Below are 25,184 nucleotides of genomic sequence, written 5' to 3' on the forward strand. Positions count from 1 at the left end.
TTTCCTAAAGCATAATACATTTTGTTTGAGATGAGAAATTTCTGATTGATAATGCTAGTTAAACTTTGCCCAATGAGAAGTATTCCTTGATTGCGTTCACAATTTTGGTGACTATTCTACATTGTCTTGCTGCTGCTGCTGCGTCAATCCAGATCTATCTATAGATTGCTGCATTTTTCTATCTTCACAAAGCAGTCCAAATGAGGTGTTTGCTAGTTCGCGTTGGGTCCAAAAGCTACAGCCTTGCGAGCTACAGTAAGATAACTGGTCAAATGGTGCGCACATCGTCTTCGAGTTTGAGCAACAATCCACTAGTAACTGACAAAGTAAGTAGTGTTGTATTAAATATATTTTGTTTGAAACCGATTTTTTTTACTTTTCATATTATGTTTTGTATTGCGAGGCCAAACTGTGCTCTGGATAGGCGCACAATTTTGTGTATGTATGTCCCTGGATTCCAGAGATAAGTCTTTGAACATATTCCAAAATTTAAGTGGATTCCACTTACAAAATTTACGTGGATTCCGCGTACAAATTCCTGTAACGTAAATTTTGTCGGCACATTTGTTTTGTCCAGGATTCCAAAATGTTGCAAAATGTAAGTGGAATCCAAAAAATGTAAGTGGAATCTGCAAAATGTAAGTGGAATCCGCAAATGTAAGCGGGTTCCGCAATTTTGTTTATTACTGAACTTGCATATGAACAACTTAAAGCTAGATGTGGAGTTATTATCTATAGCAACGCGAAATTTAATAGCAAGGACTTAACCATTGTCAGCGGAATCCACAAACGAATCTTCAAGCATAGGTTAACTAAATAGTTGGATGTCAACTTTTAGTATCGATCACCCGATGAATGAGGGAGTTCGTTCAATTTTTTGGGATCGGAAAACACAATCACCTAATCGCATTTATTTGGTTCAAAATAAATTGTCATCAGTATTCGGCTCAGAAATCATCATCGGTGTTTGAGATGAGATGGTTCAGTATTTGGTTCAAAAATTATCATCACTCATCAGTATTTGAGATGGGATGGTTCCGATGTTTATTAGGATAAAGGACGGCTCGATTGTATTTTTTGAGAGCTGATCTGAAATATCCTCTGTTGTTGTTGTTGTTATTAGCCCACGCGGGTCGGGTTGGGCTCTTCTGTCTCCAGGTCAAGGAACTTAGCAACCTCTACCGGCCGAAGCCACAGGTCTGCTGGGGTGAGTGGGGAGGGGTTTTGGGAGCAGTTGAAAAGGTGACATGTTGTGTGGGGGGCAAGGGAACAGGTTGGGCAAAGGTGGGAGATGGAGCTGTCGAGGCGGGATAGGTGAGTGTTAAGGAGCCGGCTGTAGCCAGACCGGAGTTGGGAGAGCTTACAGCGCGTGGGACGTGGGAGAGATTTTTCAGAGGGGTCAATCTTTGGGGGAGGGATACAAATAACTTTAGACGGAGGGGTTTCGGCTAGGAACTTGGTTACAAGGGAGGTATGGTTGTCTTTTAAAATTGGTTTGTAGTAGTTGAATATAAAAGTGGAGACTTCGTCTCGGTCGTCCAGAACTAGAGGGTGGTTTGCGTAGACTGAAAAGTCGGTTAAAATTTTCTAGGTGTCTTCTTTGAAGCAGCTTATAATTGAGGGGCGAAGTAGACGGGGAGGATGGAAATGTGAATGTATAAAATTAATGGGATGGTGGGAACGGTAGGTAGAGATAAAAAATTGAGATGACAGAAGGGTATGGTGGTCTTTGACCGTTAGGATTTCAGATTCACTGTGCAGGTGGGCAGTGGAACTCATTAGATTTGATCCAGTAACAACGCGAAGGGATTGGTTTTGGGCAACCTGCAGGCAATTTATGGAGGTGTTACTTGATGCGTGGGACCATGCGGGGGCTGCATAGTCAAGTATGGGGCGAATTAAAGCTTCAAAAGTTAGGAGGAGGGTTTCTTTGGAGTGACCCCAGGTTGATCCTGCTAATGCCTTCAGGATTCCGATCCTGCGTCTGGCCTTTTCAGCGGATTGTTTGCAGTGAGTGGCAAAACAAAGTGTTGGATCAAATGTCACCCCTAAGATTGTTGGATTTTTGTTTAGGGGTAGCGCCTCGTTATTTAAAAGAACACTAGGTGTTTTATTAAATTCTTTTTTATAAGAGGAGAAAAGTGTAACTGATCCTTTAGAGGACGCGAAACTTAGTTTGCGTGAGGTGAAAAAATCGTAGAGCCTTTTTAGGTAGCAATTGATGGAGTTTGAGGCGATATCAATATTGGAACTGCTTGCGAAGGGGTGGAAATCCTCTGCATACGAAACAAGGTTTACATTATCGGGAGGTGGCGGTGCATCATGGACATAAAAATTGAAGAGTGTGGGTGATAAAACAGAACCGTGGGGTACGCCACAGTGGATTATTCGATGGGGGGATGTGTGTTCACGGAATGAGGTGGCAGCCTGTCGACCATTAAGGTAATTACTTAGCCAGCGGACTAGACTTCTTGGGAGGGGAGTGTCATGAACGAGTTCCACAAGTGAGAGATGACACACCATGTCGAAAGCCTTAGATAAGTCAAGTGTGGCCAGTACCGTACTTTTAGGGGGGCGATTTTGGTTAAAACCGTCTGAAATGTAAAATTCGAGAGTGGAGAGAGCTGTGGTGGTGGAGTGAAAAGGGCGGAAGCCGTGTTGGTGTTTGGCGTTGGGGAGATGTTTGGTAAAGATGGGGTGAACGAGCCTCTCCAGAATTTTAACTGCTGGGCAGAGTAAGGATATAGGTCTGTAAGATGTTGATTGTTTAAGATCCTTATTGGGCTTTAGAAGCGGTGCAATTTTTGAATTTTTCCAAATTTGGGGGATAATGTTTTCGGACAAAGAGATATTAAAAAGGTATGTTAAGTATTGAGTAGCAAGTGGGCCGAGATGTTTAAGATGTATATTACAAAGGCCGTCGGGACCTAGCGCTCGCGATGGTTTGCTGTCTGCAATGGCTTGTTTTGTATTTTGAGGGGTAAAAATTGGGCTGTCTGACAGCGGTAGTTTGGCAATTTTTCTTCTCGTTATACGAAGGAGTTTGTCAGAGGCGTGGGGTCTGGCATTGGTGAATTGTTTGTTAAAAGAGCTGGTAATATCACGAGGTGAGTGTATGGGTTTAGAACCAAAAGTAATGGGGTGTCTTCCTGCCACGGGCTTAGATCCATTTAAGGAGCGTACCACTTTCCAGAACTTTCTGGCACCAGTGCGGTAGTCGCAAGTCCGGAGGAATTCTCGCCATTTATTTTCTTTGTCCTTTGCTGTCTGTTTCATGAGTCTACAGTTCAGTTGGGATATGACTTCTGGGGGGAGATTTTGTTGTCGGCTTAAATCTCTTTCGGCGGCAAGGGCAGTGGACTCGGGGGAAAGAGAGGGAGTGAAGTGGCGAATACGGCCAGCGGGGATGTGGTGGCGTGCTGCCCTGAGCACCAGGTCCCTCAAGAATTTCTCTCCGGCGGCAACTCCGGAAGGTGGAACCGCTGAAAAGAAACCCTCCTCAATTTCCTCTGTGAATTTGATCCAATCTGCTTTTAAAAAATTAATAAAAGTCCTTTTAGGTGAAAAATTTATAAAATCATCCAAGGGTAGTTCTAGAAGAATGGGTAGGTGATCTGATCCTAGAGATTTAATTGGGGTCCATGATGTGGAGAGTAAGAGCGATTGGGATGCGAGGGAAATATCTGGTGACGAGAGTTGGTTTTCTGAGTTAAAAGGGACTCTGGTTTGTGTGTCATCATTTAATGGTGCAAAGGTGGATTCGGTTATTTCATTGCCAAGTACAGAGCCGCGTTGATCTTCCTCGATGTTGGAGTTCCATAGTTGTGAATGTGCGTTGGCATCCCCGAGTACTAAGGCGTCCCCAGGTTCAAGTAGTTCGGCAAGGGACGCAGAGTAACCAGGGGGACAGCTCGAGCGAGGGGGGATGTAGAAATTATAAATACGAAGCTTGGATGAACTGGCTACCACTGATATGCCCATAGCCTCTAGTGTTTCATCGTTGTTAATATTTATTTCTTCGTATTGTATCGACTCATGTATGGCTATGAGAAGACCGCCCCCTTCTTTTTCTCGATCTTTTCTAATTAAAGTGTAGTGTGAGCCAAGTGAGGGGTTTCGAGATTTCTTTCTTAATTTAGTTTCTTGGAAGACAGCAATATGAATTTGATTTTGAGATAAGAAAGCAGCAATTTCGGGTGCTTTTCCGGAGATACCGTTGCAATTAAATTGAAGGATTTTTAAAAGGCCTTTGGCGGGGTGTGGTGGACTATTAACATTATTAACAGCAGTATGATTAAAATGGTTGTTTGAACTTGAGTTGTTTACACTATTTACACGATTACGATTTGCGCGATTTTGGGAGGAGGAATTATTATTCGAGGAGGTGGGAAGGGTGGGAGGGGGAGGGGGGTTAGGGAGGTGGTGTTGGGGGGCGGTTAGGGAAGTTGAACAAGTTTGGGAGTTGGGGGTGGTCAAGTTAGAGGACCTGGTGCCTGGGGGAGGTAAAATATAGGTAGAGGTACAGGTAGGGCAATAGTAGTCAGGGTGGTGTTGGTTAAGGTGGGTAAGACCACTACATTTAAGGTGAATGTAACCACAGATGTGGCACCAGACGCTGGGCTGGGTGCGTTTGATGCGGAAAGAGCAAGGGGAGCAAAAGTAAGGCCCTGGACCAGGGTTTGGATTAATGCCGGAGCGGAGTAGTAGTATAAGGATGAGCAGACGGAGCAGCCTGGCCGGCTTCAGACGCTCCGTAACCGAAAACCCGGAGACTTCTGAGCTTCTCCCGACCCAATGGGAGGGGGGGGCTTGACGCCATTTGCATCTTGGTGGGGCCCAAGATGTCGGATCCACCACTGGAAGGCGGCGTCGTCTGGATCCTGAAATATCCTCTGAAATTACTGAATTAAAATATCCTCTTTTTCTGAAATTTGAAAAGGAAGTTTTTAACAAGCGGAAAGAAAACTACAGTTAGAAAGAAAAATAAATGTTATTAAATTATAAAAAAATTTTAATTAAGTAAATTGGAGTTTTTTGAATAGTTTGCTGTGATGAAGATAGATGATCATGATCCATGCTTGATATCCTTGCGCTCTGAGCAAACTATTACTTGATTTTTAAACCTATTTTGCGTGAATATTTTGAGTCGAAGTTGCATGGTTGCTCGTAAATTAAGCAGTGAAGGGAGGTTTTAAGTCTTCGCGTCGTGTATTTTTGTTCTAACAAAGGTCTTATGTTTTATACACTCAAATTTGTTTTTTTTTGTTGCGAATTGACACTAGATGTTCTAGGTTACTTGAAATTCATTTGCTAAGAGTAAAGGAAACTTCGCTCTCCAAAAGACAGATGGTTGGTGTAAATGGTTGAAAAACGAGTCAGTTTTTCGAAACAATATTGAGTCAGTTTTTTAATTTTTTTTTGTTATTCAGGCCTTTATTGATGGCAAGTGGGTTGAAGCAAGGAACAAAGTGACCTTTGAGGTCAGTGACCCCGCGACCGGAGACTGTCTGGGCAATGTTCCGGATATGTCTGCATCAGACACACTCAAAGCCATAGACGCAGCCAAAAAAGCTCAAAGTCGGTGATGTTCGTAAAAAAACTATATCCCAATTAACCAGATGGAACTTCCAGAACATATCGAAAGATAGAATTACTCGTATTCGATTGCGAAATTGCATTCAAATTGAAGTGATGATTTTTTTGTGTAAACTAAAACTAAATTTATGTGAAATTACCAATCAATGAAGGTTGATGTTTCAAACGAATGATTTTGTTGAAGGAGGATGGGCAGCTACTCCACTGAAAGAGAGGAGTGGGATGTTGATGAGGGTAAAGCAACTGGTGGATGAACACTCGGAGATGCTAGCTGAGATCATGACTCTCGAATCGGTGATTGTTATACGGTGTTATTTCCATTCATGTACGGTATCATGTAAATAGTTTTTCTAAGTGCTTTCACTTGAATTTTTAAAGCAGTCGGCATTATAGATTGCTCATTTTCAGCTTACAAAGTTAAGGGATGTTGCCTGCTTCCGTCTGGAGATATCTTTAACTATGGTATTCTTAGCATCTTGGCGAAACTCATCAGATGTTCGCATGCTTAAAATACATTTCATCAGAAACGGTTCCCTTTTGCCTAAAACCCCCTGGCTGAACATCACCTTAAGGTCTATAATATTATATTCGGGTAGATGTTGATCGGAACACAATGATAAAAACGATGTATCATTGATAGCCATAACTTAGTTAGGATAGAATTCTATTTCAGGGCAAACCAATTGCGGAGAGTAGGGGTGAGGTGAAGTATGGCAACTCATTCTTCGAGTGGTTTGCAGAGGAGGCGAAGCGCATTAGGGGAGATATCCTTTTGCACCCTATCAAGAGGGACTCCCGATACCTCATAGTCAGACAACCCGTAGGCGTGGCAGCATTGATCACTCCCGTAAGAAATTGTAAACTAAAAAAACATCCAATCAGAAAAAGGAGTCACTCCCGTAAGAAAGTGTAAACTACAAAAACATCCAATCAGAAAAAGGAGTCACTCCCGTAAGAAAGTGTAAACTACAAAAGCATCCAATCAGAAAAAGGGATAGAATTGAAGATAATTGTGGGAAAGCCGTCCGTTTTTCTTTCACTTAAAATTACATTTTATTATTATTAAGTTTCAGAAACTGTGTTTTTTTTTGCCTGAAAATCGATTGACTGCTGGACTATCTAAAGTTTTTTTAATAACATTATCGGTAGATGCTGATAGGAAAAAGGGTTCCACTGAAGCAATTAGAGTCACGGTTGTAATTAAGATGAATCCGCAAAATTGCGCTTAATTTGTTTTGCCTTGTCGAAGCTGAGCAAGTTTCTTTAAAATGTTTCAGAAGTTGATCGCGTGAATTGGTGGCTGTTATGTTGGCTTTAAAATAAAAGATCCAGGAAAGAGACTCGTTTTTGGCATCATAGATGTTTTCAGTGGAACTTCCCTTTGGCCATGATCACAAGGAAGGCGGGTGCTGCATTGGCTGCTGGATGCTCAGTTGTGATCAAGCCTGCCGAAGACACTCCACTAACTGCATTGGCGATGGCCAAAATAGTAGAGAAGGTTGGATTATAAGACTGAAATGATGAAAAAGAGGACAGAGTTTTAAAAGAAGAAATTGAGAAAATCTGTCTGCTTATGGTTAGATGATTACACGAGCGTAGCATAATGTGATTGCACGATAAAAAACTTTACAACCTTTTTACTTTTTGTGGCACTGCCAAGGTGAATGTGCTTTCTTGGGGCACTTTTAAAACAGTAGGCAGTATTAAAAGTATAAATACTCTTGACATTTGATAAGTAATAAGTTAATACAGTGCATGCTTTTTACACTAGCAATCAGTGTTCACTAAAAGTGGTCACTTATTTGGAAATTGTAAAGCATGTGTTCACTGCTTCATTTGTGGCTGAATGTTTAGTGCGTGAGACTCAAATTTCCGAGCTCGCAGATCGAATCCCATTTTTTTTGCATTTGAAATTCCTGAATTTTGTCGCTTTCTCGCTCGTGTTTGCGAAGTTGCAGCTTCGCCACTGTGTCAAGATAAGGTTTATCGATTTTGTTTTCATTTTTTAAAAACTTAACCGCAAGTTTTTAGTGCGAGTTCTTTTTAATGAAAGTTAGTTTGCTTTATACTCCAATGCTTGCTTGATATCGGAACACTAGTATATACTATAAATGTTAAGTAATAAATGTGTAATAAATTGTTATCGGGCAGTTTCATTGTGGGTATATTAAATAAATTTACAAACTACGCCAACATTTTTAGTGCCTAGAGAGTACCATTGGACCTACAAATGCCTCAGAGTGGAACTTGTTTTAGTATATTTTTGATACTGGGTGTGAAATTTATTTTCAATTTATAATCATTATTATTGCAAGTGTAACCTGAAAAACCGAGCTTTAATTTTTTTCGAAAAAATAAGTTGATAAAAAACGATAAACCGGTAAAATAAATACAATTATTACGCTTGCGATTAGAAAGCGTTATCAAATCGGCATATAGATTTTTAAGGTTTAACTACTTGCGTTTTTTTAGACTCAAATTTCTCTGCATCTCCATCACAATTTTACTGAAGGTGCTGAATTTGTCTGGAGCGCGAAGGTCCTGTGTTTGAATCTGACCAGGACTTGTTTTTTCAAATTTGACATTCCGTTACAAAAAATGTCCGCCTATTGTTGGTCTGCTTATTTTTTTTGGGTTTGTTGCCCCATCTTTGATTTTTTTTGCTGTGCGCAATTTTTATTGATGTTGCTTATAATGTTTTGTTTTACTCCTTCAATTTGTTTTTTTTGCCTGCCTTGACTTCGTATATTTTCCTTTTGAACAGTAATGAACGTAGTAAGGCTCTTATAAAGGTCTTGCTGATTTTTTTTCAGAAATCTTAAAATATGCACTTGTGTATATAAGCACTTTTTGAGTTCAATTGGAATTCATTTGCTGAAAGTGACGTAAATAGCACTCTCCAAATACGAATGTGCAAATGGCGCATAATTTCGTGAACGATTTCGAGTTTCGAAAGTGGAACTTAATTTTCAGATTTCCAGCTGAATAAAAACTTTACATGATGATCCAGTTTTCTCAAGTTGGGTTGTTCTTATCAAAAAAGCGCCAATCATAAATCGTTCTAGAAATTCAAATAGCTTTAAGGGTATCTATTTTTTATTTGAAATTCGAAATTTGAGATTTTTTTTCATTAAAGTCAGTGTTTTTTTTTTGATGTTTACTTGCGTTTTTTACTCTTTTCCAATCCCCGATTGGCTTTGTTTTGATTTTTTGCTCCAAAATTTAATTCGACCCAGATGATATCGGCTTATTACACAAGCAAAATTTGTATGATAGAATGAACTCTCTCTTTTTCACACAAGCAAAGCTTGTGTGATAGTATAAACTGTTTTTTTCCCAACCTAAGTCGCAAATATTCATTTTGAAAGTGCTCTTTTTTGCAGTATGTGCATAAGATCAATAACCAGCTTTTAAGTACAACCAATGCTAAGGATTTCAACACAGACTATTATATTACAATATCACTTAAGCTTCAAAGTAATATGGATCTGTAGCGTAGAGGTAGGGAAGGAGACCCGCAGCAAAATACGAGGGTTCGAACCTGGGCAGGGTCGGATGTTTTCAATGAAATTTTTCGTATACTAGTTAAAATGCGTCCGCTCTATAATTTGAGGCATGTTAGTTGGTATTTTTTTTTCTAATTGACTGGTACTGCTAATGCGTCATAATTGGCTTGCATCACTTTGCAATTATGTAGACTCATAGTGTGCGTGCGTCACAAAGTAGACTCAAAGTTTTACTCATTCCAATTTTCCCAGTAGTTTTATCGGTCAGATTTTTGCTTGTGTATGCTTGTCTAATTTTGTTTTGTATCTACAACAATTTTGTTCAGTCGTCGCTTAATGATTAATGTTTCCGCTAAATATCCGCTCAATTGTTTTTTAATTTTAAACGCGGTAGATTGTATTTCTTGACGTGGTTTGTGCAAATAGAAAATCATTCCAGACAATCTTATGAAGTTTTTTCTTTTCGATTTTTTTAAATTTTTTTTCGCATTTAGTTGTTCTATTTCCTTTCCTGTGTGCTAGCTTGTAATGTTGTTTTTATCTGGTATCGCAAGTTGTGCAAAGCTTTGTTTCGTCTCTGTGTTAATTCTCGTTTTGGGTTTTCTCTGGGTTTCGATTGCAAACAACCAATTTAATTTACAAGTCCCAACTGGAAATCTGGCGAACGCTTCAAAATGTGTGATATGATTGTTTTTTTTTTCAATTGGGCAACGGGAAGTTGTTTTGGGTTTTCTCTGGGTTTCGATTGCAAACAACCTATTTTAGTGACAAATCCCAACTGGAAATCTGGCGAACAGTTCAAAATGTGTGATATGAATGTTATTTTTTCAATTGGGCAACGGGAAGTCGTATTGTAGGCGAAGTTGCCTTCTGGAGTGTTCAACGTGGTCACATGCTCCAGATCCAATATAGAGGAAGTGGGGGACACACTGTGTAAGAGCAAAGACGTCCGCAAACTCAGCTTCACAGGGTCCACTGCTGTAGGAAAAGTTGGTATTGCACATAATTCTTAACAATTATGGGGGTTAATCGCAAGTCCGATGGTGGCAGACTTTTACCGTTCATTCTAAATTTTAAAGTGGTCAAAGTTTTGTCGAAATGCTCGTTCGCTTCATAGAATTCACGGATAAAAGAAATACAAGAAAAATTCTTCTTGAAAGAAATATGAGCAATTCAAAGTGAATGTGAAAGCAGTAATCTTTGGAAAATACTGAATTCAAAATTGGTCAAATTTTCGGTCCATTTTTTGCTTCGCTATTTACACTGCTCCTCGCCGAAATTTCAAATCAGTTTTCCCCTATTTTTTCATTGCAGCTAGAGTTACCAGCGACGTCCATTATAATTATTTAAGATATCAATTATAGCTAAGGAAATTTAACGAAGCGATAAGGTATAATGTGGAGGATGCGTTTGTAACGAAGACCTAGCGATTTGTTGACAAGAGAAGTGCACATAACCAATTTGGTGCTTTTGATGACAATTTGGTTTTAGAAAGTGTTTACAGCCTGATTTACCAATAGCCAATCGGTTAAACTATATGGTTAAAAACACGTGATTCAACCAACTAAAAATTTACATCAGACTTTAGTTAAGGAATAAATTCTCCGTTGGCTTTAGATGAGTTAATCATATCGGACTTTTCGCTTACATCTAAATGCTCTCGCGAATAGGTTTTAAAATACTATATCTTTTGACGCCATCGGACGTTTAGTTGTGATACCTGATTTTGCAAATAAAAACACTCGAATTTAAGTTTCCTCCTCACTATCGGCGGTCGGAGCCAAAATACTTTGAAAAAGTACTCTGGCAGAAATTGCTAAAGTAAATAGCTGCCATGCCCATGTTTTTGTCAGAAATACACAGTTATTAATGCAAATTGTTTGTGTTTCAGCACCTCTATTCTTTGTGTAGCTCCACAGTCAAACGGATCTCTTTAGAACTGGGAGGCAATGCGCCATTTATTGTGTTCAATTCAGCTGATGTAGACAATGCAATTGCAGGAGCCATGTCATCCAAATTCAGAAACACAGGCCAAGTCAGTCAGTTCTCTTCAGAAGCTAGACTCTAAAATAAGGTCTTCGCTTTCAACTTTTAGGCACTAACTTCCAGCCTAAATAAACCGTTGAGAAAAAGCGCGATAAAAAAGTACAATGCAACCGTCGATTTTTCAGCTAGTGTAAATTATCAAAACAACCAGGCGAAAAATCCGATTCTGCTATCGTTCTGGCGGCCCATGTGAACAATCCCCGCCTTAATAGACCAACTGAACAATCTCCTACCTATAATTAAATGGCAAATTCAAGCCGTAAGGCCATTTACTATGCTCAAATCTGATTGGCAGGAAATATTGATTAAAGGGAGGATGGTTCACTTTGTGCGTGCTGGCCACTGTATATACTCAACAACCGAGTGAAGATGATATTAAAGAACACCACTGAGAACAAGAAGGGGTGTATAATAAAGACTGATTATTATTATGATGTTCGAATTGGAAGGAATTATGACCGATGTTTAAGAGTCGATGAACGTAGTTCAGACTCCATATAGCTCGTGATAATTTTTTTTTCGTTTTTTGAAGTTTTTAAAATTTGTTCAGGCTCAATTTTACTTCTTTGCGGTTTGACTGTTGAATTCTTTTCAAGTTATGTTCATTTCCTTTGTTAATAGGAAGGCAAAATCCAAGCAAGTTTAAAGATGACGAAAAATGGGATCGACTTCTAATTTCAAAAATAAAATTTGTTTTTAAGATTTCCAGTGAAATTTACCAAGAAAATCAAAGAGCTTTAAGTGCACCTTTATTTTTTTGAAAATCAAAAGCTGAGATTTTTCCATAAAATATTTCAGTATCTTTTGTCTACTTGCGATCATTGACTCTTTTCCAACTGTCTGTGTGGGCTCGGAAGCGGTTGGTTGAGTGTGGTTACTAGCTTGCACGTGAGATAAGAAGGCATTGTCAAATTGGAAAATAGATTTTCCATTTATCAGCTTGTGTGTAGGAATTGACATTGACGGGCAATTGCCTTTTGGCGACCTCCCAAGAGTATAATCATTTCAAATTTCATAAAAAACTAATGTTAGTAGCTCGAATTCCAAAATAATTCTCCCCATGTTGAGAAAAACTGGCATGCATAACTTAATTACTCGCATGAATGGAGTGAGAGGCTGAAACAATCTAATTCTGTTACGACTTTTTTCTTATCTACGACTATTTCAAGCTCAAGCTTATAGCTTGTTATCTAATTACACAAATAAACGGTTGTGGTATATTACGAGTTAGAAAATTCTCGAAAACTACTAGCTGAATCTGATATCAAGGGTTCAATCTAAACATCAAGATGTGGACGTCTTGCCCGTATAAAAGGCTAGTCCCATGCTTAAGTGGAGAAATTTTATGGGTTTTTGGAATTTTCATTTTTTTTTGAAAACTACCCAGCCATATCTGAGACAGAGACGTCAATTGAAAGAGCGAGTAGTGTTTCCCTCATTTAGATAAGCGACTAATCCCCCACTTATGTTGTAAAATCACTAGGGTTTTGTGTAAAATCCCTTGTTGGAAAATTACTTTTTTCCGTATCAACACAATATATGATAACACTAGCCATCAGCTTAGCGTATTATTACGAACCTTATTTTTTTCTAACCTTACTCGCAAATAAAAGAGTTCATTAAAAGTTATCGCTTATTTTTGAAATTTCACTGAAGCATTGGAAATTGCATAGGATCTGTTCTCTGCTTTACTTGTGGCATGTATTTGCTGCCTATTAAGCTTCCGTGGCTGAGTGTTTAGTGAGTGAGACTCTTAATCTCAGGGTCGCAGCTTCGAATCTCATAAAAAACTAACACAAGTGGATCTAGCACTAGTTGGGCCACTAGTTTACTTCCAAGCGACCGTGGCGAAGATGCGAGAACGTGAGACTCCTAATCATCAGGTCGAAGATTCAAAGTCGAAACCTTGAAGTAGTTTTTTTTTCGGTCGACTTTTTGCTGCGTTGCATAGGCAATTTGATAAACTAGCTGCGTTATTTTGGCTAGTGTTAATAAAACTAAAAGCGAGCGTGGAGCAGATTTGAGAACTTGATTTTCCTAGTCTCACAATATTTTGTTTCAAGGTGGATTTTTGATCTATTCCTTATTGCTTGCTTAGAGCTCTTTGCATTTTCCTCGCTTTACTAGTCTCTGCTCTTTACTAGTGTTTGTTACCTATTAAACGTTCGTGGCTGAGTGGTTAGTGTCTGAGACTCATAATCTCTAGGGCACAGATTCGAATCCGAGACGTTGCCTAACTGTTACTAATTCGAGGCTTATTTGGAAATTTTCTTTTTGCATTTTATAGATCTGCTCCTTGTAGTTTTCTCGCTACTTTTTGCAAAGCGAAGCATGGTCTGTGTGTCAAAAATGGTACTTATGGTCCAAACGTCTCCTGTTCTATGTACCTGCATACTTTGCTAGTCTCTTTTCATTTTACCCCACGTTTTACGGCCTTCGAAATTTTCAGTGGGAGGATTTTTGACCTATTTCTTTTGAATTTCATTTTCTCAAGTTTCAAAAGAACAAATTATATGATATCCAGTCTCAAGATGCTATTTCCTAAATTCGGTAGAAAAAAAAGATATGACAGCAAAGAAGCCCCTTTTTGACATTTTGCTTAATTTTAAAAGTTTTCTCAAAAACTAACCTTCCAAATCGGAGGTTATCGGTTCAACCGATAGAAAAAAGCAGTTAAGCGAATCTTACCTGCGCAAGCCGTCTAAAAATATGGCCTTAGGAAATGTCCAGTGATTTAAATTTGGGCCGTTTTTTTTAAATTTCATCACTATTCTTAAAAACTACTATCTAAATTTGATATTATGGGTTCAATCTAAAAATCAGGGCGTCGAAGTCTTCCCTGCATAAGAGGCCATTACCATGCTTTATTAGAGAAAAGTTTATGGACCTAGGAAAAGTCAAATTATTGATTTTTTGATCGTTTTTTGGACTCTTTTTCACTTCTTTCAAAAACTACCCAGCCAAATCTAAGAATAAGAATGCTACTGAAAGAGCGAGTATTAGTTTAATCCTTAAGATAAGCTGCTAATATCGTACTTATTAGCTGCTTATTTGAAGCTATTGAGCAGAGAATTTCCAGGGTACTGCGAAAAGTCCACTTTTTCGAAATTCTGAAAATTGCGCATTTTCGTATCAGTACAAAATATGATTAAAAACATTAGAACAAGTACATTCAGCATTAGCTAGATCACTAGTTTAATTCCAAGTTACCGCGGCTCAAATGCGAGGACGTGAGTGACGCTCCCAGTCTCTAGGTCGGGTGTTCAAATCCGGAACATTGAATAAGTTTTATGTTTTGCTCGAAATTTTGCTGCTTTATTGGTGGCTACTGTTAGGAAAATTACAAGCGGTCGCGGAGCAGATGTGAGAACGTGATACTTCTAATCTTGTTTTGCCTGTTTAGAGCTCTTTTTAGCATTTTTCTCGCTTGTGTTTGCAAACCGCAGCTTCGCCTCTGTAGTATAAATGTACTGCTCGTAAGTTTCATCCGTATTGGTTTTTTTCTGATTTATTAGTGGCTGTTGTTTGAGGACAGCAAATTAAATGGGGCAGTTGTCGAGATAAAAACCATAGATCTTTGGTTCGAATCCCTTAGGGGGCAATTTTTATTGCAATAGTGGTAACACTGCAAATTTTTCTGAATAATTTTTGTTCCGTCCTCCGTACGAACAATGTAGGAAATTATTTAGTTTGCGAAAGCAAGTTTTCTTTGAATTAGGAACTAGAATTTTTCATATTTTCTTGGTCCTTGGTCTAATTGTAAAGCGCGTGCGTTAGGTAGGATCGCAAGGTTATGACAAGTTAATGACTTTTTATGACATTTTTGTAGAGATAAGTTTTTTGAGACATTTTATAGTAATTTGTCCGAGTTCCGTATCAGTTTCTATCTGCTAGCTTGCAGAGCTACGTTTGTTTTGTGCCGGACCTGTTGTCAAGATCCCTTTAGCCTCTGCTTACATTGCATTTGGCCAAATATTTTTTCTCGATAGAAACTGCGTTCCGTAAGTTGAACGTGAAAAGTACGTGTTTCGACCTGATTATCATTGAATCTCATATGTATTTCTAGGGTGCACAAGTGGCTCATAGATGATATCAGAGGCTTTGACCGCTGTAGATAGTTGAGTCCAGGAGGTATCTTTCTGCAAACTTGCTACATATAGTTTTTTTACGCTTGCGATTAGAAAGCGTTATCAAATCGGAAGACTTTTTTCTAGTTACCAACTATTTTAACAAAATCAGTTGTAGCAATTATGCTGACATGCTCAATTTCATGAAAGTTTAAATTATCTATCAGGTACTGCTCAAACTTTTGCATGTATAATTGCAGAGTTCTGCTGATGATTTTTCGGCTTCATTGTTGTCGACTAGTTCCTGTTTGATTAAAACAGGTATGATGAAAGTGTATGGATTCGGGATTTTATTTGTTTTGGATAGTCCTCCCCTTCCCTCTGTATGCCTGAATAATCACCTAGTCTCTTTTTACCTTTACTTCACTTTCTACAAACTTCGAAAAATTGTTTGGGGGAATTTTGGACCCGTATATATTTTTTACTTTTTCTCAAAAACTACCTCCCAAATTTGAGATAATAGCGAGAACGTGTCACGAGACGCTCCCCTCCGAAAGCGACTACGCCCAAATTTTTTGACGCCCAAATATTATGGCCCTCGGATAAGTCAAACTTTCGATTTTTAATCGTTTTTTGAAACTTTTTGACTTTAATCGAAAACTACTCTTCCAAATCTGAGTTCAAGGGATCAATGGAGAAAACAGGTTATGTGAAGCCTCCGTGCATAAGCGGCTGTACCCAATTTGTTCACATAGAAAGTTATGGCCCTCGGGTGAAGTTTTTGAATTTTCGATCGATTTATGAAACTTCTGACTTTTCTTGGAAATTACCCTCCCAAATGTGAGTTTTTGATTTTAATCGAAAGGACGAGTTGTGGGAAGCTCTCCTGCCCTAACGGCTCTGTTTAAATCCTTTATACGAAAAGTTATGACTAGGAAAAGCCGCAGTTGTGATTTTTTCTTCATTTTTGAAAGTTTTTCTCAAAAACTAACTACCCCGCAAATCTATGATTTTTGGTTAAATAGAGAGAAAGAGTCGTGGGAAGCTCCCCTGCACAAGCAGCTACGACCCAATGATTTTACATCAGAAGTTATGGCTCTCGAAGATGTCAAAGTATCGATTTTTTGACCGTTTTTGAATATTTTCGACTTTGCTTTTCGAAAACTACCCTCTCAAATCTGAGGCGGCAAAATTAGGTTATCATAATCGCGCCTCGCGTAACTTTTGGACCTAGCACACTCTTTGTGACTTAGAAGAATTTGTTGCTTCAGCAACGCTATTTCATCGTTTTTCCTCTTCCTTCTTCAATGGTAACATTGTTTACCCTTGCGATAGCAGTGTTCACCCTTGCGAATCGGGTATTGCAAGCATATTATTTCATCGTTTTTCTAGTTCCTTTTGCAATAGTAACATTGTTTACCCTCGCGACAGCAAGGGTATTGTAATCCGGTTCTAGACTTTTTTCCCCCGCAAGCAACTTTGTCCTCCGGACTCATTGGACTCCTAGTGATACTTTGGTTCATAATGAATTCAAATGTTGCACTGTCTTTAGCTTAATTAGCCTGGTAGTAAGGAATACGCCTGGGACGGCAAAGGTTTTGGGTTCGAATCTGACAGGACCAGTTTTTTAAACGATAATTGTTCCCGGTCAAAAAAAATTGGGCTTATGTTTGTTTGCTTATGTTTTGTCGGCTTAGTTGCCACATCTGAGAATCGTTTATTTTATCTGTCACATTGGTTGCAATTTTGCCAGCTCGATTTTATGAAATCTTATTTTTTTGTTTTGTTTTTCGTCTGTTTTATCAGCCGGATAAATTTCGGCTTAATAAATATCGACTAAGTGACGTCTTATTGCGTTGTTACTTCCGAAAAAATGCGCATTTGTCTGCTATCTATCTCTCTCAAGTGCGCATTTGTCCTAGGTCTCTCAAGGGCGCATCGTCTCATTTCTTTTCGGCATGAAGGGTGTCGGCTCAGGTTTTTTGGCTTTGTTACCGCTTGGCAATAATAAATTCAAATCCAATCAATCATTCGGCGTATCTGGCGTACAGGTAAAACAACTGCTTGAGACTGCAGATATTTGCGGTTCTCTCTCTCAAGTGCGCATGTGTCCTAGGTCTCTCAAGTACGCATCCTCTCATGTTTTTCGGCATGAAGGGAGTCGGCTCAGGTTTTTGGCTTTGTTACCGCTCGGCAATAATAAATTCAAATTCAATCAACCATTCGGCGTATCTGGCGTAGAGGTAAAACAACTGCTTGAGACGGCAGATATTTGCGATTCTGTCTCTCTCAAGTGCGCATGTGTCCTAGGTCTCTCAAGTGCGCATCCTCTCATTTCTTTTCGGCATGAAGGGTGTCGGCTCAGGTTTTTTGGCTTTGTTACCGCTTGGCAATAATAAATTCAAATCCAATCAATCATTCGGCGTATCTGGCGTACAGGTAAAACAACTGCTTGAGACTGCAGATATTTGCGGTTCTCTCTCTCAAGTGCGCATGTGTCCTAGGTCTCTCAAGTACGCATCCTCTCATGTTTTTCGGCATGAAGGGTGTAGGCTCAGGTTTTTTGGCTTTGTTACCGCTTAGCAATAATAAATTCAAATCCAATCAACCATTCGGCGTATCTGGCGTAGAGGTAAAACAACTGCTTGAGACTGCAGATATTTGCGGTTCTCTCTCTCAAGTGCGCATGTTTCCTAGGTCTCTCAAGGGCGCATCCTCTCATGTTTTTCGGCATTAAGGGTGTCGGCTCAGGTTTTTTGGCTTTGTTACCGCTCGGCAATAATAAATTCAAATTCAATCAACCATTCGGCGTATCTGGCGTAGAGGTAAAACAACTGCTTGAGACGGCAGATATTTGCGATTCTGTCTCTCTCAAGTGCGCATGTGTCCTAGGTCTCTCAAGTGCGCATCCTCTCATTTCTTTTCGGCATGAAGGGTGTCGGCTCAGGTTTTTTGGCTTTGTTACCGCTTGGCAATAATAAATTCAAATCCAATCAATCATTCGGCGTATCTGGCGTACAGGTAAAACAACTGCTTGAGACTGCAGATATTTGCGGTTCTCTCTCTCAAGTGCGCATGTGTCCTAGGTCTCTCAAGTACGCATCCTCTCATGTTTTTCGGCATGAAGGGTGTCGGCTCAGGTTTTTTGGCTTTGTTACCGCTTAGCAATAATAAATTCAAATCCAATCAACCATTCGGCGTATCTGGCGTAGAGGTAAAACAACTGCTTGAGACTGCAGATATTTGCGGTTCTCTCTCTCAAGTGCGCATTTTTCCTAGGTCTCTCAAGGGCGCATCCTCTCATGTTTTTCGGCATTAAGGGTGTCGGCTCAGGTTTTTTGGCTTTGTTACCGCTCGGCAATAATAAATTCAAATTCAATCAACCATTCGGCGTATCTGGCGTAGAGGTAAAACAACTGCTTGAGACGGCAGATATTTGCGATTCTGTCTCTCTCAAGTGCGCATGTGTCCTAGGTCTCTCAAGTGCGCATCCTCTCATTTCTTTTCGGCATGAAGGGTGTCGGCTCAGGTTTTTTGGCTTTGTTACCGCTTGGCAATAATAAATTCAAATCCAATCAACCATTCGGCCTTTCTGGCGTAGAGATAAAAACAACTGCTTGAGACGGCTAAGATTTGCAGTTCAAAGTCGGTCGGGCCCTTTTTTGCAAACTTGTGTTTTTTTTTGCTTTTTCCTACTATCGACGGTCTGTTTATTTTTGCCGGCTTAGTTCCCGTAGCTCAGGCATTTGTGTTCCGGATATTTTGGGTTTCTGTTTCAATTTTTATTAACAAAATTATTTTTTGATTTTTTTCGTTTTGATTTTCATTGTCATTCATATTTGTATCGCAAGAAGCCGCAGCTCAGCCTGCCTCTCTGTCGAAGTTCTGTGTGCTAATTTTTTTAGCGTCATGGTGCACTCATCTGAAAAAGTCCCTAAACACAAATAGCTATGATTCTCGTGAATGTCAAATAACTTACCTTTATAGTTGACTAGGCCCATTTTTTAGAAAAAAAAGTTATGGCTTTCAAAGAACTCAAAGAAACTTTGACTGTTTTTTGGAAATTTTTCGACCTCACTTGAAAACTATCGCGCTAATTCTCAGGTTAAGTTTTCAGCCGAGAAACCTGGTTCTGGGAACGTTCTGCAGAAATAAAATATTGGTTTCAGAAAATCGTGTTTTTGAACTTTCGACCGTATTTTAGAAACGTTTAGAATTTTCCCAAAATGAACCCGGTCAAATCTGAGATGAAAAGTTCAATGGTCGTTTAGGAATATTTTGGCTTACCTATTTTTTTCATTTGTGTTTGTGTTGTATCGCAAGTGGTGCGAAGCTGAGCTTCGCACCTCTGTTAAATCATATAATTGGTTCAATATTTTAGTTCTGAAGCATGCTACAAGCTGCAGAAAATTGGATAAAATTTTCATTGAAAAAAACTTAAACTAATGTTAAGTTCAAAAAAAATTAAAAGCCTCAAAAAAATTTCAATTCGCAACTGGCAGTTACTTCATTTGATGTGCGAATAGAAATAAAGAGCAATTTTTGAAAAAAAAATTACAAATCAACAAATGAGAAAAAAATTAGTGTTTTCCTTTTGTTTCATCAGCGATTTTTCTACCTTTTTTGAATTCACTAATTTTTGACAACGTATAATTGTTTTCTGGGTTTCTTTTTTCAGTTCATTTTTTTTTTTGCAAATTGTTGGAAGTCTATTATTTTGTGTCATTAGTAATTTATTATCATGGTTTTTCTTTTTTCCTTTAATCAAATTTTTTTTTCACTTTTTCGCTTTTTTTTCATGAAACCTCAATAATATTCAGGACCCTTCTCACTTGAATAAGTGGTAAAGTTGTGCGTGGTGAAGCGTACGTCAGGCTGGGCATTGTTTTGTTTGTAAATTGAAATTGATTTTTTTCTGAGAAAATTTAATTGTTGGACTAACGTTTTTCTGCTAATTTTTTCCGGCTTTCTTTCCAAAACATGGATTGTTTTAATTTAATTTTGAGTTTTGTTTGAATTTATTCTGTAGTTCAAAGTCATTCTTTGATTTGCAAGTTTTCCAACTCTGATTATGTAAAAAAGAAGTTTTATAACGTTTACTGTTGCTCAAATGGTTTCTGCGTATGCTCTTGGCTTTCTCACCGTAGATTGTGTTGTCATTTGAAAAGCTAAATTATATTTTTGCTTTTGTGAGTTCCAGGAGGGTTGTGGTGGAAGTTTTCAATTTCAAAAGCAGAAAAGTTTTTGCTGGTGATTGTGTTTTTAGACATGTTTTCGATATTTCATGTTACAAAATGAAAGTCAATCACGACAAACAGATTTTATTTACAGATTTGTGTTTTATTCGTTAAAAAAAGTCAGTGAAAACAAAAACCATTGACACTTTCATAGAGCTGTGCATGAAGTTGCGCTCACCTCCTCTTAAAAAATGGACTGTTAGCGTGATTTAAAAAATTAAATGCGCGTGTCATCTTCATGTTTTTGTTTTTTTTTAATAGGAGAGTTAAGCGGGATTTTTTTTACATTGCTTTTCTTGACTTCTTAGTTGCGCGTTGTTCAAATGTAGTAAACGTTGATTTCTTTGAGCTGATTTTGTGTCTTTTTTGCATTAATCCTAATGTTTAAATGCTTGTCGATGCATTTTAGTTTCTCAAATTTTTGTTCTTTTTTGCGCTGGAAGAAGCTGGTATGTTGTACAACTTTTTCATGGTGGTATGTTTTGGGTGTTCACATATTCAGAGATCTCATTGCTAGTTAAGTGTGCCGTGGAAAACTGAATTAACTAAGTTTTGGGATGTGATTTGCAAATTGACGGAATTTGTTTTAATTGTTTTCAAGTGGAGGATTCTTCAATTGTTTTCTGGGTGTTTGTGTTTTTCGATTGTATTTTTGGTCGTTTTTCAAAGTTCGCGCAAAAAGTGATCGACTTCTAGTTTCGAAAAAGGAATTGATTTTTCAGATTTCCAAAAACTTCCAAAAACCAGCGGAATAAAAATTTACCTATTGATCCAGTTTTCTCAAATTGAGTTAAATTAAGAAGTTTCCAACATAAATTGCTCTTGAAGTTCAAAGAACTATAAAGCCATTTATTTTCTACTCCGGAATTGTTTTTTTTTTCTTAAAACAAATTAGTTTTTCATTTTTCTTGTTCATTGTCTCTTTTCCAACTGTCAGTTGGCTGTTCTTTCGATTGATGCTAAAATATTATAACCTCTCAATTTTGTTGCGTTCTCCTGAAAATGTCTATAGTTTCTTGTATAGATTTTATGTTTAGACAGAAGATTTTATATTTAGACATGCGTGTCCACCAACAGAATATTTGTGCAGTCGACAATATACGACACATTCTGTTCCAAATTGTCTGAGGCAGTGAAAAAACTAAAATGTGGACCCGGAATAGACCCTACCAGCAGTCTGGGACCCTTGATCAATAATCGAGCCGTAATCAAGGTCAAGGAACACGTTGACGATGCTGTTTCCAGGGGAGCGTCAGTGAAGGTTGGAGGAGCCCCTGCTACGGAACTGGGTCCCAATTTTTTCCACCCAACTCTGATTACAGATGTTCCTAAGGATGCACTGGTCCACAGAGACGAGACGTTTGGACCAATGGCTGCCGTGACAAAGTAAACTTTAAAAAAATTTCTAAGGATATACCCTTCTATAATTAGCGGTGAAATCTCTGAAGTAGGTGCTTTTAACAATCAGGATGCTTTTGCCTTTTTACAGAAAGTTTTGCTTTTTTTATCAGAAAATAGGAATATAACGCACATTGGAAGTTTTTTGAATTTAAGCTCTGCGTCAATTTTTTTCCGCGCCATGGTGAAACATGCTAGTTTTAATTAACCGGTAAAAATTATTGTTTTTTTTTCGTATGTTGGCTAAAAATGGAACAATAAGTCTCCAAAATTTTTTTCTGACTGTATAACTTTTTTTTGACATGCTGTTGTCAAAGAGTAGTTATTATCACGAGACGACAAATTCGTAACACACGACAAATCGTAACAGAGGCGACAGTTCGTACCAGTAAATTGAGCGCGCAGCATTCCTCTCGAGTAGACACGCAGTATTCCTCTTGTACCGGATGTAAGCGCTGCGGAGCAAGAGTGTACTGCTTGCCGACGCATTGCTGCGAATTGTCGCTGGAAAAGAATTGCCGCTGGTTTACTCGAGCGTAGCGTAGTGTGATAGTATAATGAAACTTTTTTCCAACCTAAGTCCCAATTGATAGTGCTACTTTTGGTGGTACTTTTGAGTCGGTAGGCAGCATTAGCTTTTTAATAACATATGTGCCTCGACATCTGATTATTAAAAGTCAACTCAGTCGATGTTTGTTTAATTAATCAACTGAACCGAAAAAAGCAATTTGTTTCCTACAACAGTATAATAATAAGCCCCATTTCAGAAGTTTTCCAACTCGATATACTCGAAGATGCATTTTATACTCATAAAAATACATTCAAAACTATAACATGCAACGTGATGGTGGTTGCCTTTAATTTGTTACCTACCAAATAATTGAGTTTTTGTACATTTTAAAGCTCTTAAATATTTACCGCTTTTTCGCTCGTGTTTGCGAAGCTGCAGCTTTGCCTATGTGTACGAATTTTTGCCCTGCCGTCGTATTTTAAGAGTTGATTAACGTAGTTCAGACTCTTCTATAGGTCATGGTGTATATATATACTATATATATATATATATATATATATATATATATATATATATATTCGTTTTTTTTTTCGTCAGGAAAAGTCTTAAAATGCTCTAATAACAAAAGAAGTGCATTCATACTTTTAAATGCACATATGAATGCATTTTTAGTTATATATGCAAATTTTGAGTTCAATTCAAGTTCATTTGCTAGAAGGTAGGCAAAATGAATTTTCCATTTTTAAAAGCCATCAAAAAGGACCAATATTTTTTTGTTCGAAAGGCGAGTAACTTTTTTTCAGTTTCTTTGCGTTCACTGACTCTTTCCCAACTGTCTTATGGCTATGTTATCACATTTGGATAGAATGTGCCTTCTCAGCAAGTGTTGATTTAGTGAGATTTAGTTAATAACAGCGAAGCATTTTATAAAGAAAATCGACGAAAACATAAAAGGCGTCCGTAAATTGTTTCAAAAAGCTTCAAGAAACTTCAAAAAACTTAAACTTAAGCGAGTTAGCGGGATTCTCAAGTCAGAAAGAGAACTGGTTCCAGCGTTAAAACTCCTCAAAGAAGCTAAAATTCGGTTGACAAACAAACGGCTCATAAAATATGCTATACTTTCAAAAGTCGGAAGTTCACTTATTATTTAAACAAAAAAAAAACGATGAAAAACGGACTCCTCTGTTCTCAGTGGTTGATCAAAACGTTATTTTGGCACACGGGATAATTTTTGTAGGTAAGCGATATTTTTTTATGAAAGTATAACCGACTAGTATGCTTTGTGACGTGGCCCGGCTATGAATAAGCACCTGGATATTCTAATATATCTTGGCGAGGTTAACGAGAGTTGAACTAAGTTTGGCTCATGACGGACTTAATACCCCCAAAATCTTAATGAATATGTTTAAAACAATCGAACAAACAGATAGATTGTTTTGAACATTTAATTGTTAAACGTCATTCTAAGCATTACAATGGAGATGCCAGAAAAGTAACTATTAAAAATTTTTAGAAACCTATTGGATATTTTTGGTTTTGGTGTGTTAGGTTCGAAACAGAAGAAGAAGTGATTGAGATGGCGAACAGTGTAGACGTGGGACTAGCTGGCTACGTCTACTCCAGCAACGCCGCCCAGATATTCCGAGTTAGCGAGGCACTTCAATTCGGCATGGTCGGAGTTAATGAGGGCATTATATCGAGCGAATTGGCACCCTTCGGAGGGCTGAAGGAGTCGGGCATTGGGAGGGAGGGCTCTATTTATGGAATTGAAGACTACCTGGACCTGAAATACATCAACTTGAATTTCTAGAGCACGCTGGATTATGTATTATTAGTTGCTTTGAATGTAGATTAATTGTATTATCCAAAAGTATTGAACTTGCAGTGTTTTATATTTGGAATTGAATAGTGTTTTTATGCGAATATAAATGATAGAAAAGTTTTGATCAAAGGCGAGGCAGCAGTATGTACGAGATAAAAATTCTTTAAAAGTAACGTTGGATGAAAAAAAAAACAAAAAAATGCTGCAACTATTGAAATGTGTCCTTCAATTAGCGTTCTGAGAAGTAATTCTTCTGGTAAATTTTTGTGTTTGAAGGTGAAAATTAGATATTTTGAGGAAGCTGTAATTGTTATAAAAGAGGAGTTTTCGTTTAAGTTAAACGCGAACTTATTTCAATACAAGTCACTTAGCTCATTTCCGTACTCAAATTTAGCATTAGCGCGTTGGTTTCTAGTGCATGGCATTCTTAAATCTTGCGCCTTAATGAAGAGAACTCTGATATTTGCTTTGTAGTTTGGCCGTCATGATACAGCATTACGGCGAAAGGTTGATCGCCGATATCAGTCAACTGCTTTTTTCTCTTTAGAAAATGTATTCTTCAGTTAGACCCTTTCGAGTTAGTAAAAAAGGATTAGCGCCACTCCATCAATGTGATAACAAAATGGGTGAGAGCCTCTGGCCTGGAAATACAGCCACGCTTTGAATAAATTGTACAAAAACTCAATTTTTTTTTCTTTTTTCATCTCAACAATGTTCCCGCGGTGCTGAAGTCAGTTTAATTTTTGTATATGAGGAGAGCTGCCATAAGAGGCTCAATCTGACCGATCTAATTTGCAGCTTCCCCTGAATTCTTAAGATACGCCACTTGAGTTTTTTGGGTACGATTCAAAATAAGATACAACATAAGATACGAGGTGATATATCGCCTCGAAAAAATAAAGCTATGAAAAATCAGTTCCGACCTTTATCGAGTGAAAGCAACCTACAGTGGATTGATTTTCCATGCAATTTTAGGTATTGCAGTTAAATGTCATAAGGTAT

At 38.2% G+C, this 25,184-nt stretch overlaps 1 protein-coding gene across 1 annotated transcript; it reads left to right on the forward strand.

The window, feature by feature from the left end:
- Positions 1 to 27: 27 nt before the first annotated feature.
- LOC134841319 (glutarate-semialdehyde dehydrogenase-like) lies at positions 28 to 24,301 on the forward strand. Its single transcript, XM_063857227.1, has 9 exons — positions 28 to 326; positions 5,430 to 5,577; positions 5,780 to 5,889; positions 6,269 to 6,442; positions 6,965 to 7,093; positions 9,959 to 10,090; positions 10,993 to 11,136; positions 21,509 to 21,837; positions 23,909 to 24,301. Exons 1-9 carry the CDS (start codon positions 201 to 203, stop codon positions 24,168 to 24,170), a joined length of 1,554 nt encoding a protein of 517 aa, XP_063713297.1. The 5' UTR covers positions 28 to 200; the 3' UTR covers positions 24,171 to 24,301.
- Positions 24,302 to 25,184: the final 883 nt, after the last annotated feature.

Source organism: Symsagittifera roscoffensis, chromosome 1 (genome assembly GCF_963678635.1).
Source record: "Symsagittifera roscoffensis chromosome 1, txSymRosc1.1, whole genome shotgun sequence".
In the NCBI taxonomy this organism is placed as follows: domain Eukaryota; kingdom Metazoa; phylum Xenacoelomorpha; order Acoela; family Convolutidae; genus Symsagittifera; species Symsagittifera roscoffensis.